Raw genomic sequence first — 15,640 nt, 5'->3', positions numbered from 1 at the left:
TTTTTTTCATTCCTTGTCGATCTCCAGCACAAGGAAAGACATTGTGTGTCAAAATCCAAAAAGTCAACATCAGAGAGCTCAGTGGGAATTGGAAATTGACTGGCCTGTGTCCCCAGCCAAAATGGAGGTTCCTAATGGTACTCAGCAATGGGAAATGGCTCTTGCATGGCAGAGATATGTTCCAGGATGAAGAAACCCCAGAGACTAAGGGACTGTCCTTGTTTTGGGGTGGTAATAGGTAGCAGAAATAGAAGCAGCATACTCAGTTCCACTCACAAGTTTCTCAAGACAAATTTTCAATCTCAGTATGATTTCTGTCTGCCACTCAACATAATCTAGTATTTTTCTGCTAAAGAATGTCCCTTTTTGTTTCCTTAAAAAGGAATTTATTCCCCCAACATATTGGAAATCCTTTAAGGGGTGTACTAGAAAATACAAGAGGAAAGTTACAGAGTTACTTAGATCTTTTTACTTAATCACTTTTCACTTTATTTTCACTTTACTACTTTTCATGGTTTTCCATGCAAATGAAAAGAGGGAAAAATCCACTTATTTCCTATACTGCTCTGCCTCTGATCTGAGTAACCACTATGCCATCCAACACTAACTTCATCCTTAGTGGTCTCATTAGAATCTATTTCTGGGCCTCCCTGCTTCTGATGCATTGGTAGAATTACAATAACAGGAATATCCTAGGCTCAGTTATCAGTAGATACCTTTTCTTTGTTCATTCCCAGTCTTAGATATCTGCATGTCTTAAGGAGGCACAGTTAGAGGGGCAAGAGATTGTTTATATATACCAGATCTCACAATACACTATTAAAAATATCTTAAATAGTATATAATGTCAAAATACCCTTTTGCCTTCCTTCATTAGTCAAGACAAGGTAAAATTGGCAGAAAATGACTTGGATTTTTTACTTTTTGAAATTATCTATAGTGCAGTTTAATTCCACTTTAGAGTTTTCTTAATTAGCATTAATGTCAAAATATGAGGTAAAGTAAAAATTTCTTTATTTGGAATTCAGTCTTTTAGGTACTTGCCTCCTATGCTTTATTTTTAAACTCTTACCTTCTGTTTTGAATTGGGTTTGAGTGACTTGCTGTGGTCAGATTTGAACCCAGGACTTCCCATGTGGCTCTCAATTCACTGAGCCACCTATCTGCCCCCCACTTTGTTTATGAGAGAGAATATCATTACTGACCTTCTCTATGCCCCTTAATGTTTTATAACCAAGTGGTTAAACCACTGCTTTGCACTTATACTCCAGTGATTTCAGTTCTTTGCTGTATATTTGGCCTAGTATTCTTCAAAAGAGAAGGAATGTAATGTAATAGCTAGAGAGATGAACTAGGAATTAGGAGGACCTGAATTCAGGTCCTATATGTAACTGCATACTGGCTTTGCAACCCTGGGCAGGTCAAGTTGCAGAGTGAATGCTGAAATGCTTTGGTAGAAGTTCTTCACCAGAAGCTCACCTGCACTGATGAGATCACAGGTTTGGTCAAAACATTTCTGAGGAATGTGGAAAATCAGGATCTGGGCAAAGCCCTAAACAGGCTGCAGGTAGGTAGGGAGTAGTAAGAGTTGCCTATGGAAAGGATTAGTTCTGAGTTAATGTACTTCTATCTTGTAGGGATTCTGAGATAAGTGGGAGGTGATTTTCTAAAGGGACTATCTGAGGATTTTTGTTTTGACTTGCTCCAAAGGTATTTTCTGTGGAAACTGGCAAAAGCTGCCAGAACTGGTAGGAATGGATAAGAGATTTGCCTTTTATTGTAGTACTACTGCCTTTGTGTGGGACAGGTTGTTAACTTTGGAGAAAGGTAGATTGGATTCCAGCTAGTCTGTCAAAGACATAGTTTCTGCAGAAAACAGATCTGTTATAAAAGAGATCTTTTATGGTGGAACTTATTTGAATGGATAGAAAAGAGTTACTTTCACAAAATAACTAGTAGGACAAAATCTCTTGCCACATACCTTTGGACTCCCTTCTCTTAGCTTTGCAAAGTTGCTTGCTAAGTTTTCTTTAGTTTTAAATTCAAAACCATTGATTCAGTTCTTCACTTCTTTGCTTTCATTAAATCTAAAGTCTAAGGAAGACCTGCCTTTACAGATAGATCTAAAATTTGCCTCTAAATTTTTCTATGATTGATCTATACTTTATGCCACTGTTTCTGTTCATTAACACACTCAGGAGTCAACTGTCAAAACAGATTTTTAGGGAAATAAAAGGCAAAGTAGTATTCATATATTGGAGATGAGTTAGCAAATTGAATTTACTTCTCAAATTAACTTTTAAACTTTATTTTTAAAGTCCACAGGGATAAATGAGCTGGTATAGTTTATCCATTTGCAAAATTCCTCAAGTTTGGGCTGATTTTCCTATAGTGAAATTTGAAATGTATGCATTTATTTCCTTGTTAGGTGGAAGCCTGAGTGTTGATCTATGTTCCACCTTCCTCCAGCTCTCTGAGAGGATTTCATGATCACATGACCCTGGATATGGATGCTGTTTTGTCAGATTTTGTCCGTTCTACAGGAGCAGAGCCAGGGTTGGCCCGTGATCTTTTGGAAGGTGAGGAATTGGGAATTGTCTTTTTTATTTGCTGAACTGGTTTGTGAAATATAAATATTGCAGAAGGATTGGCACATGATAGTTTTCTTTAAAGTAAAATATAACCAACTACAAAATTATCAAATTCTTCTTACTTTAACTATGATTTTAAAATGAAAAGTGACTCCCACTATCACTGAAAACAGTATTGAATTGCCTCCCTCTGCTTTAAGTTACTATGTGCTCAGGAACTACTAGCTGATTTTCATACTGGCTTAAGAAGAACATAAATATAAAGAATATAAATAAATCCCCTGGGGAAAAATGTATCTTGAAATATAATATTTTGATTATTCATTTTTTAGCATTTTTTATGTCATTATGCTTTTTACTCCTTTCTTCTGCCTTAATTAGTGTGGATATTGTTGAATATGTTGGTTTACAGTTTTTATTTGGCTGTCTTCAGGTACATGTGACCAACCTAGATTATAAGGGCCCGTAGGACAGGAATCATGTTGTTCTTTATTCTGTTCCTTTCTCTCCATTCACACAGCCACTACCCTCATCTGGATAGCTCATTCCTTCTCACCCGGACTACTTCAGTATTCTACTAATTGGTCTCCAAGTCTCTTCCCCTCCCCAGTTTTCCTAAAGTACACGTCTGATTATGTGAGTCCTCTCTACCCAATAAACCCCAGTATCTTCCTTATGCTTTTAGGATCCAAGTTTAAACTCCTTTGTTCAGGCCTTCAAAGCTTGTCTCAACCAGCATTTCCAACTTTATTCACTTAGTAAAGCACAGCCAAATGGATACTTCCCAATCTCTTATTTCTGAGCACTGAATTTCCCTGATGTCTGGAATGCACTGCCACCTTACTTTTGCCTCTTAGACTTTCAGATATGTCTAGTGAGCTTCAGAACTTGGCTCAAATGATACCTAACTATAACCTTTCTAGTGCTTTTCTCACCTCCCTAAATGCAATTTGTATTTATTTTGTATATACTTATTTATAATCCCTATATCCTAGTAGAATGTAAGCTCCTTGAGGGCAGGGGCTGTTTCATTTTTTTTTTCCTTTATGTTTTCAGCAGCTAGTATAGTGTACCAGGTACAGAAGTTGGTACTTACTAAATACTTGTTGACTAATTAATTTATGATTATAGAATTCTTTGCATGAGTTTTTGACATGCAAAATAAATGCCTTTTGATGATGTTGGTGAGACAAAATAAAGCCAAAAGATTAGATTAAAGAATATCCAAAGCAGAACTCATTTACTTCCCCTCCTCACCCTTGCCTCCAATTTACCTCTCCCCCAACTTCCCTATTTCAGAAGTGACTAAGTGCTCTTTTACTGACTGATTCTCATTTGTTTTATTGGTCTGATTGGAATTTAGCTGGAGAAGGTATGGAAGAGCTAGGCAGCCATGTTGGCCAGAAAACTCTTTCATTGACTAACTGATTATATAGTGGCAATTTGTTAGATCACTAAAAGGGGTAGGATTAATTCCATATAGCCATTTCAGATATGTCTAGTGACATCTTAGAGAAGCCATTTGTTGAATACTGTTATAGGGGTATTTGGGAGATGGGATTAGATGGGATTAACTGAATTACTTTGGACCAGTATCAAGGTTTCTACACTGTGAGTGAAAGGGCCTAACAGACAGACTGAACCAGGCAGAACCTGGTCTGGGACTAGTACACAGATAACCAAAGTCACAGTAAATGGGAAGTGTATTTTATTTTTAATGGGAGAGGTTAAGAGGGAAAGGGGAAAATCCCTGACACTAATTTTAGTACTTTATTACTTCCAAATTTAAGGCCTTCTCATGAAGGATCTTCAGAGAGTTGATTTTCTACTCTTATCTCCCTTTCCTAGCTAAGCTGTAAAATCCCAGTCCCTGTTCTATATATACTGCACTAAAATCCTCTCTCTTTGTTGTTACTAGAGATACTGGTCTATAACAGATCAGGCAGGGATCCAGGGAAAAGGTCCCAAGTCCAGATGGACTCAACCTTCTGCTTACTGACAGCTTAATGTTGATACAGGATACTGACAGGCTCTTAAGATCTTCTTCCAGGACACACAGCACAAGGACAGCAACACAGGCAGCTTTCCTACTAAACTTATCTCTTCCTTATAACAATACCAAAGAGAGCCTTTGGTATGGAATTTACTCTGGTTTAATCTCCATCAGTTCCAGTCATCTCATCTCAGTCAGAGAAAAAAAAAATTAAGAGTGCCAGGTAACTACATTGGCTCCTCTTGAATTTAATTTTGTGTTACTTTTTTCTGACATTCCGTTAATTTTGATGGGACCTGACTGGTATCCTATACTTGAATGAAGAATACAACCTGTATCTCCCAGTAGCTTTGGGGTGTACTTTTGAGATTTCTATTCTCTACCTTGTCTTTTGGGAGAATCAGCCTGTTACCAGCGCTTACCTCTCTTGTGACTTAGATTGAGGTCCTCTAGACAAAGCTTAATAGTCACCACCCTGGTATAATAGGCTTGAACAAACTGCTATGGATAAAGGACTTTTCTTGCTGAGAAGCTCAGAGTACTGCTTGACTTGTTGAATAAGCAACCTTTGAGGATACTAGAGCATACTCCAGCCTGCGTGGGCATGGCATCACTCTAGATTAGGACAGCGACTAAATCCTTTAACAGAGGCTTGCCTTATTCTTAAGTACTTCATTTTTAAAAAGATGGATGTCAGTACATTTTGGCCAAAATTTCATTAGCTTTCCTTGTTTATCTGTGGCTGAGTCAGCAATGGAAGATCTTCCCAAAATGAGGGACCTCAAATTTTATTTCAAAGCATATCACTTTTTTGTATGCTGAAATCTGAAACTATTTTCCAGTTTTGTGCCCTACTGTTACTGTTCTCTTTAGTCCTTGGCTATCAGATACTGTTCCATATAAAAGCCCTTCCTTTTCCTTGCTTATAAGACTGTTTCCTAGTTCTATGCTCTGCCTCTTGAAATAGGTGAATGCTGTAATAACCTCCTAATTATTCTCTTCTCATTCATTCTCCATAGCTGCCAAATTGTTATTCTTAAAGCATGGGACCTCTGTTCAAAAAGCATCAGTGGCTCTCTGTTCTCTCTAAGATAAACTACAATCTTCTTTGTTTAGCCTTTCATTGAATATAATGAATACAGAGAAGTGTGAGATCAATTATATGAACTGATGCAAAGATAAGTAAACAGTCAGAAAAACAATATACCCAGTGACTTCATTACTCTGTTCCTCACTCTGTGCTATAGCACTTGCCTCATTTACTTCAGCACGTTCCTTCATCTGATTGGTTGGTACCTCTCAGAACCTCCATTTTAAGGAAAGTGTCTAGGCTAGCCACTTACTTCTTCCTCTTAGAACTCTTTTCCTGACTGCACTTTCTCCAATTTGTAGTGTCCCCTCCCCCTTCCCTTCCCACCCTCCTTTTATGTGTTGTCCTCCCCAATTGAGAATGTATATTGCTCAAGGGCAAGGACTGTCTTGCTTATGACTTATTTTTATATTCCTAGACTTTAGCATAGTACCTGGCACTGTATAAGTACTTGGCAGATTGTTGACTTATCGATTATATAAATGGAAACGATCGTGACAAAGCAAATGGAATCCTTCTGATGATAGTGACCAACCTTGACTCTAAAGAAGAGATAATGAGAAAGCATTTTTCCTTCCTTCTTTAAAATGTAGGGTTTATATTAATATCCAATACTCCCAAGTATTATATTTTATAAGGTTTATTAATAATCACTAGAAGTAAAGGAATAAAAGGGTAATTACTTAACAAAATAGAACCATGTGACTAGACTCTCTTGCCTGTTTAAAAAGACTGCGGCCATCACTGCTATTACAGGAAGAAGAGAGAGAGAGAGGCAAAATACACAGAATTATATCCTGCCTATGTCAGCACGAAACGACAGGAGAGTGGGGTGCTGGGAATTGTAGTTTTTAGGGTACAGAAATTAATTACACAATCCCCCCATGATCCTTTGGGAGACTAATCTCCTCAATGGATCATTTAAACATAACCAGCTTATACCTCTAAAGATCTTCTAGAAGTACATATAATATTACACTTTCTAGGGGGAAATTACAATAATTTGGGGATAAAGAGGAAATAAAAGAGAAAGAAAACAAAACCAATGATTGCCAGGCCTGTTTACAAAAAAAAAAAAAACAATTAGGGGGCAGTCTCCTTTGGCATAAGGGTTTACATTCAAAATTAAATACACTCAACCCTCCCCCAGCCCCCAGTTCAATTTCACTACATCCCAAAGTTCATTTTGGATCTTTTGGTGCAGTGTGAAGTTTCTGCAGGCATCTCAATGACTTCTCCAAACACTTCATTTTCTGGATTCTGGGTGGTAGCAATTTTCTTATCCTAAAAGTACTCTCAAATAAGAAAATTTTTTATAAAACTATAATTTAAATTAATTATACAGCAAAGATAGGAGACCACTGGTATGGAACACATCTTGTAATGTCAGATTTTTGCGATGTGTTCTTTAGTTTTGCTGAACTAGTTTTTAAAAGTCTTCTTTGGTATAAGGGAAGGCTCTGGGAGGAGAAGGAGAGAGATTACATTGGGAAATGTGAATGATGTTAAAACAAGAGATATTAAGAAAAAACTACAAGTAATAATCTCCTTTTATTCTCTGGCTCTAATTTGTTTTTCTAGATGTTTTACATTATTGCCTGTCATTCTATCTATTTCTCCCTTCTGTGTTTTTGAAGAGACTTCTCCAGTGTCAAGAATGTTCTCTCTCTTCTCTGCCTTTTGGAATCTAATTTCTTCAAAACTCTTTCCTCAAGTGTTATCTCCTAAATATAAAGCCTTTACTGATAGCCTCCTAGCTGTTAGTGCTCTTCCCCAATATTACTTGGTATAATTTATCTGTGCATAACAGATTTCAATAAATGAGTCTAGAAAACTCACCAAATTGAATACTGATTGGGAAATCACAGAAAAGAATCACAGTGAGTTTTTTTTTTTCAATGTAGATCAGTATAGGAAGACAGACAAGACTGTGGACACTGAAGGTGGTGTTTGGCCCAGGAGTACTCTCAGTGTGGAACATTCTAGAGCAGGTAGAGATTGTACACCAGGGCAAAAAGAGTTCCCATTTCAAAGATAGAAGGTCCTAAACTTAAGGTTCAGGAATAGGTGCCAGCAGGCAGCTTTGTTGTATACTACCCAGTTCCAAGGCAGACAAATAGAGGGGACCTTTGCCCAAAGGTATTCCAGGATGAAGAGCAGTTGAAACTTTATAGCCAGTAAGAAACAAGTTAAGAAGAAAGTAGCAGCTCTGTGGCTTGGACCTTAGTAGAGGAGAGGGGTCTCAGATCCAGCTTTAAGCCCAGTCTGAAGCCTATAATAGGCAGAAATCTTAGACCAAAGTAAAGTTTCCAGTTCTGTTACTCTAAACCAGCAGAGCTTTCTCTCAGGCTGACTAAATCCAATAGTAGTCTAATGAAATTCTAAACAGGGCAAGGCTATTGGACTATTATTCAGACCTGTTAAATTTTTATGGTTTGACTGAATATTTAAATTGGTGGTTGCCAGGGATTTAATTTCTAAATCTCAAAATGAATTACTAAGGTAAAATGGAATTTATGGTGGTTTAATTTTACAATAGAGGGAAGATATTAAGGGAGAGAGAGAAGGAGAGAGAGCTCCAGTTTCCTCTGAGCCAGGTAGAATTTCTAAACACCAGCCAAGGGAAAGGAGTCTCAAGATGATGGGCCTTTCTCGGAGGTTCAAACCTCCAGAAAGGCAAGGAAATTAAATCAGCCCTTCACTCACCACAATGACCATCTAAAAGGAAATCAGCTCTAGTGACTTTACTCCAAGTGACTCTTCTTCACTCCAAGCCCAAGTGTCTGATCTCTTCCGGTCCAAATCTGAGTGGCTGAATGATCCATATCCCCATGTGTGCCTCTGTTTCCTCTATTTAAAGACTTTTTTCCTCTTGTGCCACCTCCCCTAAATTTTTACGTCTACCAATCACAGCAGATGGTTCTCTCCAGGACTGCCTACTCAGTGTATGAAATGGGTGTCATACCTTTTGTAGTTAGTTAACCTTTTGTGGTTAGTTAACACCTTTTTTGGTTAGTTCACTTTTTGTAGTTAGTTAAAACCTTTTTTTAGTTAAAATGGGTAGATCTACTTTAAATATTGAGTTTAACACTTTGGGGATTAAAATCTAAAAATAGACAGGAGATTACAATTTAATCTTCCCAATAAAGGAAGAACTAAGTACCTTCATTGTTACAATTAGGGGAGAGCTAAATTCAGTCTTCACAGACCCAGCCCCCAAACAGGAACTAGCAGAGGTCAGACCAGGGGAGCAACAATCAGTCTTTGTCCTGGATTAGACCATTTTGGGAACACTGAACATTGAAAGTTTGCAGGTCCTTAACTTGAGATGCCCTTCCCTTGTGTAATAATTAAAATTGGGTGGCCAAATGTAATAGTTAAAAAGATTGATAGAAATAATGGTTTAAAAAAAATTGGTTGCCATTTAGAAAATTAACTCTCAATTCATGAGGATGTTAGTAGCTTTAGTAGTTTTATTACAGCAAGGTAGAGATAGTAAAAGGAAAATGTAGGAAGGAGGTAGAAAATATTACCTAGCTAAATTAAGCCCAGATCCAAGTGCCTCTCCAAAGAGAGCATCCCACCGAAGATAGGAGAAGAACTAATTGTACTGACCTTGAAAACAGATTGAGGAGAGAGAATTTCAGAATCATTGACCTCTGAAAGCCATACCCAAAAGAGACATAGATATCATATTTCAAGAAATGTCAAAAGAAAATTGCCAGGATGTCCTGGAACCAGAGGGCAAAGTGGAAATAGAAAAAATCCAGTGGTTATTTCTTGAAAGAAACCTTAAGATGAAAATGTCCAGAGAATTCTAGTCAAAGTCCAAAGCTTTCTGGTCAAATAAAAACTATAGTAAGTAGCCAGGAGGAAAGAATTCAGTTACCAAGCAGCAGATCATAGGTGATTTAGTAGCCATCATCGTAAAGGATCAAAAAGTTTAGAATGCAGTATTCCAGAAAGCAAAGAATATAGTAGGCTTATAACTAAGGATAATTTAAAAATTGAATATAATGGTGGAGAGGGGAGTGGGAAATGGATCATTAATGAAATGGAGGATGCCCATGCATTTCTTATGAACAGAACAATATAGGAATTTTGAAGTGCAAACACAAATGTCAAGATTAACATAAGGTAAATGATCAAAAGGGGCTAAACTGCTTATATTCTAATATAGGAAGATGATACACAAACTCTGAACTCAATTATCATCAAGAGTTGTAGAGGGAATTTACATAAAAAGCCAAGTTGTGACTCATTTCTCATCTAGCTGCATAATGTTTTTGGAACTTCTCTGACTGATTTCTCTACCAATCGCCACCAATTAGGATACTCTCTTCCTGGAAGGTCTTATCAACCTTGGTACTCTAGCTCATCCCTACTGTCTACCTCTCAGGAGGGTAGAGCCTTGAATGGAGAGAGCTCAACTCAGACATTTCAGTTTTCACCTGACTGTATTACTATGGGATTTCTTTAATTTCTTTACCATATCCGAATGAAGAGTACTTTCTCCCCTTCCATTTTAAGTTTTTTTTTAAGTTTATTATCTTCAACCATTAGATTATAAGCTCCTTGAGGGCAGTGACTTTTTTCCCTTTATTTGTATCCCCAGCACATATAACAGTACCTTGCATGTAGTAGGAATTTAATAAATGTTATTGACTTGTATAGCTTGATGATCTTAATAAGAAGGGAAAGAAAAGGAAAGAGAAATATACTGGGGGTTAGGGAGAAGAAGGTTAAGGAAAATGATCTATTTGAGTCTGATACCACTGTTCTAACCTACCTCACTATCTCTTTAGCCTCCTGAGTCCAATGATCATCTGTGCAGATGATTCTCAGATCTAAAAATCCATCCCTAGTCTTTTTGTTGTCTCTTGGACACTTCAAACTAGATGTCTGTCTCATAGGCATTTTCAAACTCATTTGTCCAAAACATTTTTCCTCCCAAATTCATTCTCTTTTCCACACTTGTATATTACTGTTAGTCATCAAACATGTATTAATTGCTTACTCTATGTGCCAGATAATGTGCTAAGTGCTGGGGATGCAAATATAAACAAAAAGAAATTCCTGCTCTCAAGGAGCATATATATACTTATATACTAGAATATATAGTGGGTGAAGATAAAACAAACAAAAAAGGAGATCTGAAAAACAAGATGGTTACCTTTTGAGGGAAGAACTCTCCAGTAGGTCAGAGGACTGAAGGAGTAGAGTCAGAAGGCATTTGAATCATGTTGGTCAAATCCGAAGAATGAGGACCTTTCCCCAAAATGGAGGTTTTAGGAAGACCTCATTAATGGGAGTGTGGCACCATTCTCTTCTAGGTCACCTAGGCTGGCAAACTTGGTATCATTCTTAATTCTTCACTTATACCCACCCACATTTGTTGTCAGGTCCTATCATTTCTACCTTCATATCTCCTGTATACATATTCATTTTTACCAATCCTAATTAAGTCTTTCATTACTTTTCTCCAGGAGTGTTGGACTGTCCTTCCAGACTGGTTTTCTTTTCTCAAGTTTCTTCCTTTTTCAGTCCATTTTCCATGTAGTTATCCAGATGATTTTTCAGCCTCACAGGCCTGACCAAGTCAGATGAGCTCCAGAGTTAAAAACAAATTCTTCTCTTTGATACTGAGAGCTCTTCATAACCTAGCTAATTTCTGTCATTCTTACCCCTTAATCCCTTCTGAATACTTTGCAGTCTAGCCACACAGGCCTACTTGTAGGTCCTCCAATATGAAATTCATCTCCTATTTCTTGCCTTCGAACTAGTGGACACCCATACGTAGAATGCATTACCCCCTCACATATACCTCTTAGTGAACCTAGCTTTCTCTAAAGCATGGCTCAGATCTCACCTTCTGTTCTCAGCAGCTAACCTTTTAGATTAATGGAGAAAATAATTTCATAATTTCAGGTCAGAGAGGTGGAACAGTTTTGAGTGGTGGTTCCATCCCTGTGTATGGCTGAGGTGTTAGTTGGAAGTAATTGGTACTTAGGAGGTTGATGAATTGAGGGGCCATTGTGTTTGAGAGGATGTCAGCTTTTGCAGTTTCTTTGTATGAGGTCAGGAAGTAAGCTGAAGGGAAGCTGTGAGCCAAGTACAGGACTTCATGATAAAGGAGGAACAACTTGAAACTTGATAGACTTTGAGAAGTTTTTCAGCTGAATGGTAAAGATAGATGGAGGAAACCTCAAAGGAAGAGATGTTATGGAGTCCCTTGTAGCAAAGGTGCAATTTGAAAATGAAAGTGGGGAGCAAGGAATATGTGTATTCTTCTTGGCTCAGTGTTTGGTGGGTCATGAGATGAACCACATATTTCTAGATAATATAAACTCGGTAAAAATGATAGTTTATAGAACATTTGTGAAATATGTTAATAAATGCAACTTAAATCCTGCAAAATGTACACTTTAATGCTAAGAAGCATTCTAAGTAAAGGAATGCTCTTTGACCCATTAATGTTGCCCTCTAGCATTTTATTCCATGCCTTTCCCTTTATTTACTTGATTCTAAGATGATCAGTTTTCCCTCTGTATTGTCTCTTGTCCAGGAAAAAATTGGGATGTAAGTGCAGCCCTCAGTGATTTTGAACAACTTCGTCAGGTCCATGCCGGGAACCTGCCTCCACCCTTTAGTGAGGGTCGTGGTGGCCCCAGACCTCCTGAGAAGGGACCTCCTGAAAGGGAGCCCACCCGCCCTCCCCGGCCCACCCTCCATCGGCAGGATGACATTATTCAAGGTACAGAAATATGTAGACGGAGTAAGGGAGGGACAAGGAGTAACTGGAAACAGAAAGGGGATTTAGTAATATATTTCTTGCATTTTGTCAGTAGCCAGCTGAATCCTCTGGGTGTCATTTTTTCTCTTTCAAGTGCCTCAGTCCATGAGGCATGTAAGGCCTCCTAGTCAAAATCAGTGTATTCCTGCCATTTTTGGTGAATCCTATATTTGAGGCTCTGTTTTAAGCTTTATGGGAGATGGAGAAGTATAATCCCTAAATTTCTTTAGAACTCCTTGAACTAATAGTAAAGATAGAATACATAGGGAGGAAGAAACTCAAAGAATTTCAACAACTTTAAGTTATTATAAATGACTATAGTCAACACTTGACAACATTTTGCATATTTTTTATGGCAGATTTTTTTGAAAAGCCTTTTTTTCCGTTACCACCCTCATCACAGTTCTGTGTCACATTGCTTTTTTGCCTGTGTTTGTTCAGTGGTGGAAATTAATTGTAATAGTGTATTAATTAGACAACTCTACTGGACTAAACCATATAAAAGCCACATAAGAATTTTTTTATTATCCATATATTGCTTTTCTGAAATATAGTTTCATGTAAAATCATGAATTGACTATGTATAAAACTGTTGATAGAAAGAGGTACCAGGGAATAGGTGAATAAAGTAGATAAAAGGAGACAGGGCTAATCAGATGAGTTTCTAAATAGAACTGTCAATTTTCTTTCCCCAAATGAAAGTTCTTCTCTAATTATCCTTAAGACCTTGAGTGGTGTCAGGGAGAATCTTTGCCTAAATAATAAAAAATAAATAAAACTCTTTACCTTTTCTCTAAGAAGAATATTGTATATTGGTTCCAAGGCAGAAGAGTGGTAAGGGCTGGGCAGTGGGGGGTAAGTGACTTGACCAAGGTCACACAACTAGGCCTGGCTCCCAATCCACTGAGCCACCAAGCTGCCCCACTCCCACCCCCCAGCAATAATCTTTTAAATGGCAAAGGGTTCGAATCAAGAACACATGTGATACCCAGTGGAATCACACGTCGGCTATGAGGTTAGGGGGGGAGAAAAAGAAAATGATCTTTGTCTTTAATGAATAATGCTTGGAAATGATCAAATAAAATATTATTTTAAAAAAATCTTTTAAGAGAAGCTCTTCCTCAGAATCCAAAGACTTTGTTCTGTCTGTACCTTGGAATGGCCAGTGACCTTGTTGGTGGGTGGGAAGTGGAAGTGGAAAGGACCCAGTTTTAGGGAAGTTTAAAAGATCTAGGCAAATTCTAAAGAGGAAATAATGAATATTTGGTCAGTTCATCGGTGTTAACTTTAAGGCTCTAGGGCCTGGAGTATTGTTTCTATTTTTTTCAGAGGGGTTGATCAGTACTTGTTATTCTATATCCTTCCCTTTCCCGCTTGCCCCTCATCCCTTTTGAAGCCCTACTTAAGTCTATGAGAATAGCAATTTCTTTCCCATTGGAAAGAATACCACTTCTGATAGCATTTGTAATTTTTCTGGTTGGAGAGTGATGTTTTTATGTTCTAAAGGGAATCCCTTTTTTTTTTTTTAAACAGAGAAACGCTTGTCCCGTGGCATCTCTCATGCCAGTTCCAGCATTGTTTCTTTAGCCCGATCCCATGTCTCCTCTAGTGGTGGGACTGGAGGGAGCAGTGAGCACCCCCTGGAGATGCCCATCTGTGCCTTCCAGCTCCCAGACCTCACTGTATTCACTGAAGACTTCCGCAGCTTCATTGAAAGAGACCTCATTGAACAGTCCATGTTGGTTGCTCTGGAACAAGCAGGTCAGCAAGGGAGGCCCTTCATCCATGTTGTTCTTCCAATTATTATTCTTCCTAAGAGAGAAATAGGGCTTATATATTCTGGATTAGATCTACAGCCTTTAGGTTCAGTTTGAAGGGTGCAATTCAATCACATTCAAAGTTGATAGGCAGCAAGATACTACCTGTTGAATGTTCCGTATTTGCCCAATAATGTATGAAATCCAATCCTGAATGCTTTGGAGTGAATAAAGGAAGGTAGAGACAAACACCATTTTGTCTTCTAAAAGCTTTCAGGCAATACAAGGGAAAGCTTTAGGAGGGCTTATAAAGTAGTGTACAAAATGAATACAGATTGTATATGTGGAAAAGAGAAATTGTTGCATATAATATAGGAATCTCCTAAGGATCACTGTAGCTATGATTTTTCTCAACAAACAGATTTACCTTACTAGTTATGTTTGACATGGGTTGTTGTTAAAATGAGATGGTAGTGTGCTGAGTTTGGAGGAGAGGATGATTCTGGTCATGGATTAGAAATCACAGTGGATAATACACAAAATTAGCTTCTATTTCCTGTGAATTAATTACAAAGCAATAAGACTAGTTTTTGTTGGTGCTTTATAGAATTTCATCTTATTAAATTTGAACCATGTGATAATATGCTACCCTTTATGAAAGGGATACTACTATAAGAATACAGCTCTTTCTTTTTCTTCTTTTTTTTTTTGCTTGAGAAAGGGACTATGGTTGTGGTGCACTGCATATTAATTTTGGACTTTATTGATGTGTTGAGTATTGATGAACTAAAGGGACTTTGATGAACTTTGGGAGAAGAAGGAGGGACATAGAACAGAATGAAGATGCTATAAAATAAAAGATTGATAATTTAAAAAAAAAGAAAATTATGCTGTTGACATTGTTAGAATTCTTTCTGTTTGGTACTGGTGATGGATTTTGTTGATCATCTTACAGTAAATAGTATATGTTTGCCAAGTAGCTAAGTAAGGTAAAGATGCAGTCTTTGTTCTTATAACATTAAGGCTAATGAGCCCACATAGGCATTGAATCCACAACCTTAGCCTTATTAGCATTTCCTTCTAAGCATTTGAACTTCATTGCATTAGGCTGACTCCTGAGGGATTTAAGAGTTAAAAAGTGATCCATGCTTGGGAATTATCCACATTTTAATTTGAGTTAGTTTTGGCAGGAGCAAAGAAACATAGGGTTTGGTGGAAAGAATGATTATTTTACTCATTTTTTCTATTTCTTGCCATCCTTTATGTTTCTACAGGGCGTCTAAACTGGTGGGTAAGTGTGGACCCTACCTGCCAAAGGCTGCTGCCCCTAGCAACAACAGGAGATGGAAACTGCCTCTTGCATGCAGCCTCTCTTGGTGAGTCCTGGCCTGGTCTCTGGCCTCCTCTAAGGGCTCT

General features: G+C 37.8%; 1 protein-coding gene across 5 annotated transcripts in view; it reads left to right on the top strand.

The window, feature by feature from the left end:
* Positions 1-15,640, top strand: part of OTUD7B (OTU deubiquitinase 7B) — a 92,457-nt gene that overhangs the window by 40,465 nt on the left and 36,352 nt on the right. For all 5 annotated transcript variants that reach the window (XM_007485362.3, XM_007485361.3, XM_056819324.1 and 2 more), the window contains exons 2-5: positions 2,429-2,579; positions 12,240-12,428; positions 14,001-14,228; positions 15,499-15,600. In XM_007485362.3, coding sequence (XP_007485424.1) covers positions 2,495-2,579; positions 12,240-12,428; positions 14,001-14,228; positions 15,499-15,600 — 604 coding nt within the window. In that variant the 5' untranslated portion in view covers positions 2,429-2,494. The remainder of the gene's footprint in view (positions 1-2,428; positions 2,580-12,239; positions 12,429-14,000; positions 14,229-15,498; positions 15,601-15,640) is intronic.

Source organism: Monodelphis domestica, chromosome 2, assembly GCF_027887165.1.
Source record: "Monodelphis domestica isolate mMonDom1 chromosome 2, mMonDom1.pri, whole genome shotgun sequence".
Classification (NCBI taxonomy): domain Eukaryota; kingdom Metazoa; phylum Chordata; class Mammalia; order Didelphimorphia; family Didelphidae; genus Monodelphis; species Monodelphis domestica.
This window is presented reverse-complemented; position numbering and strand designations above follow the sequence as displayed.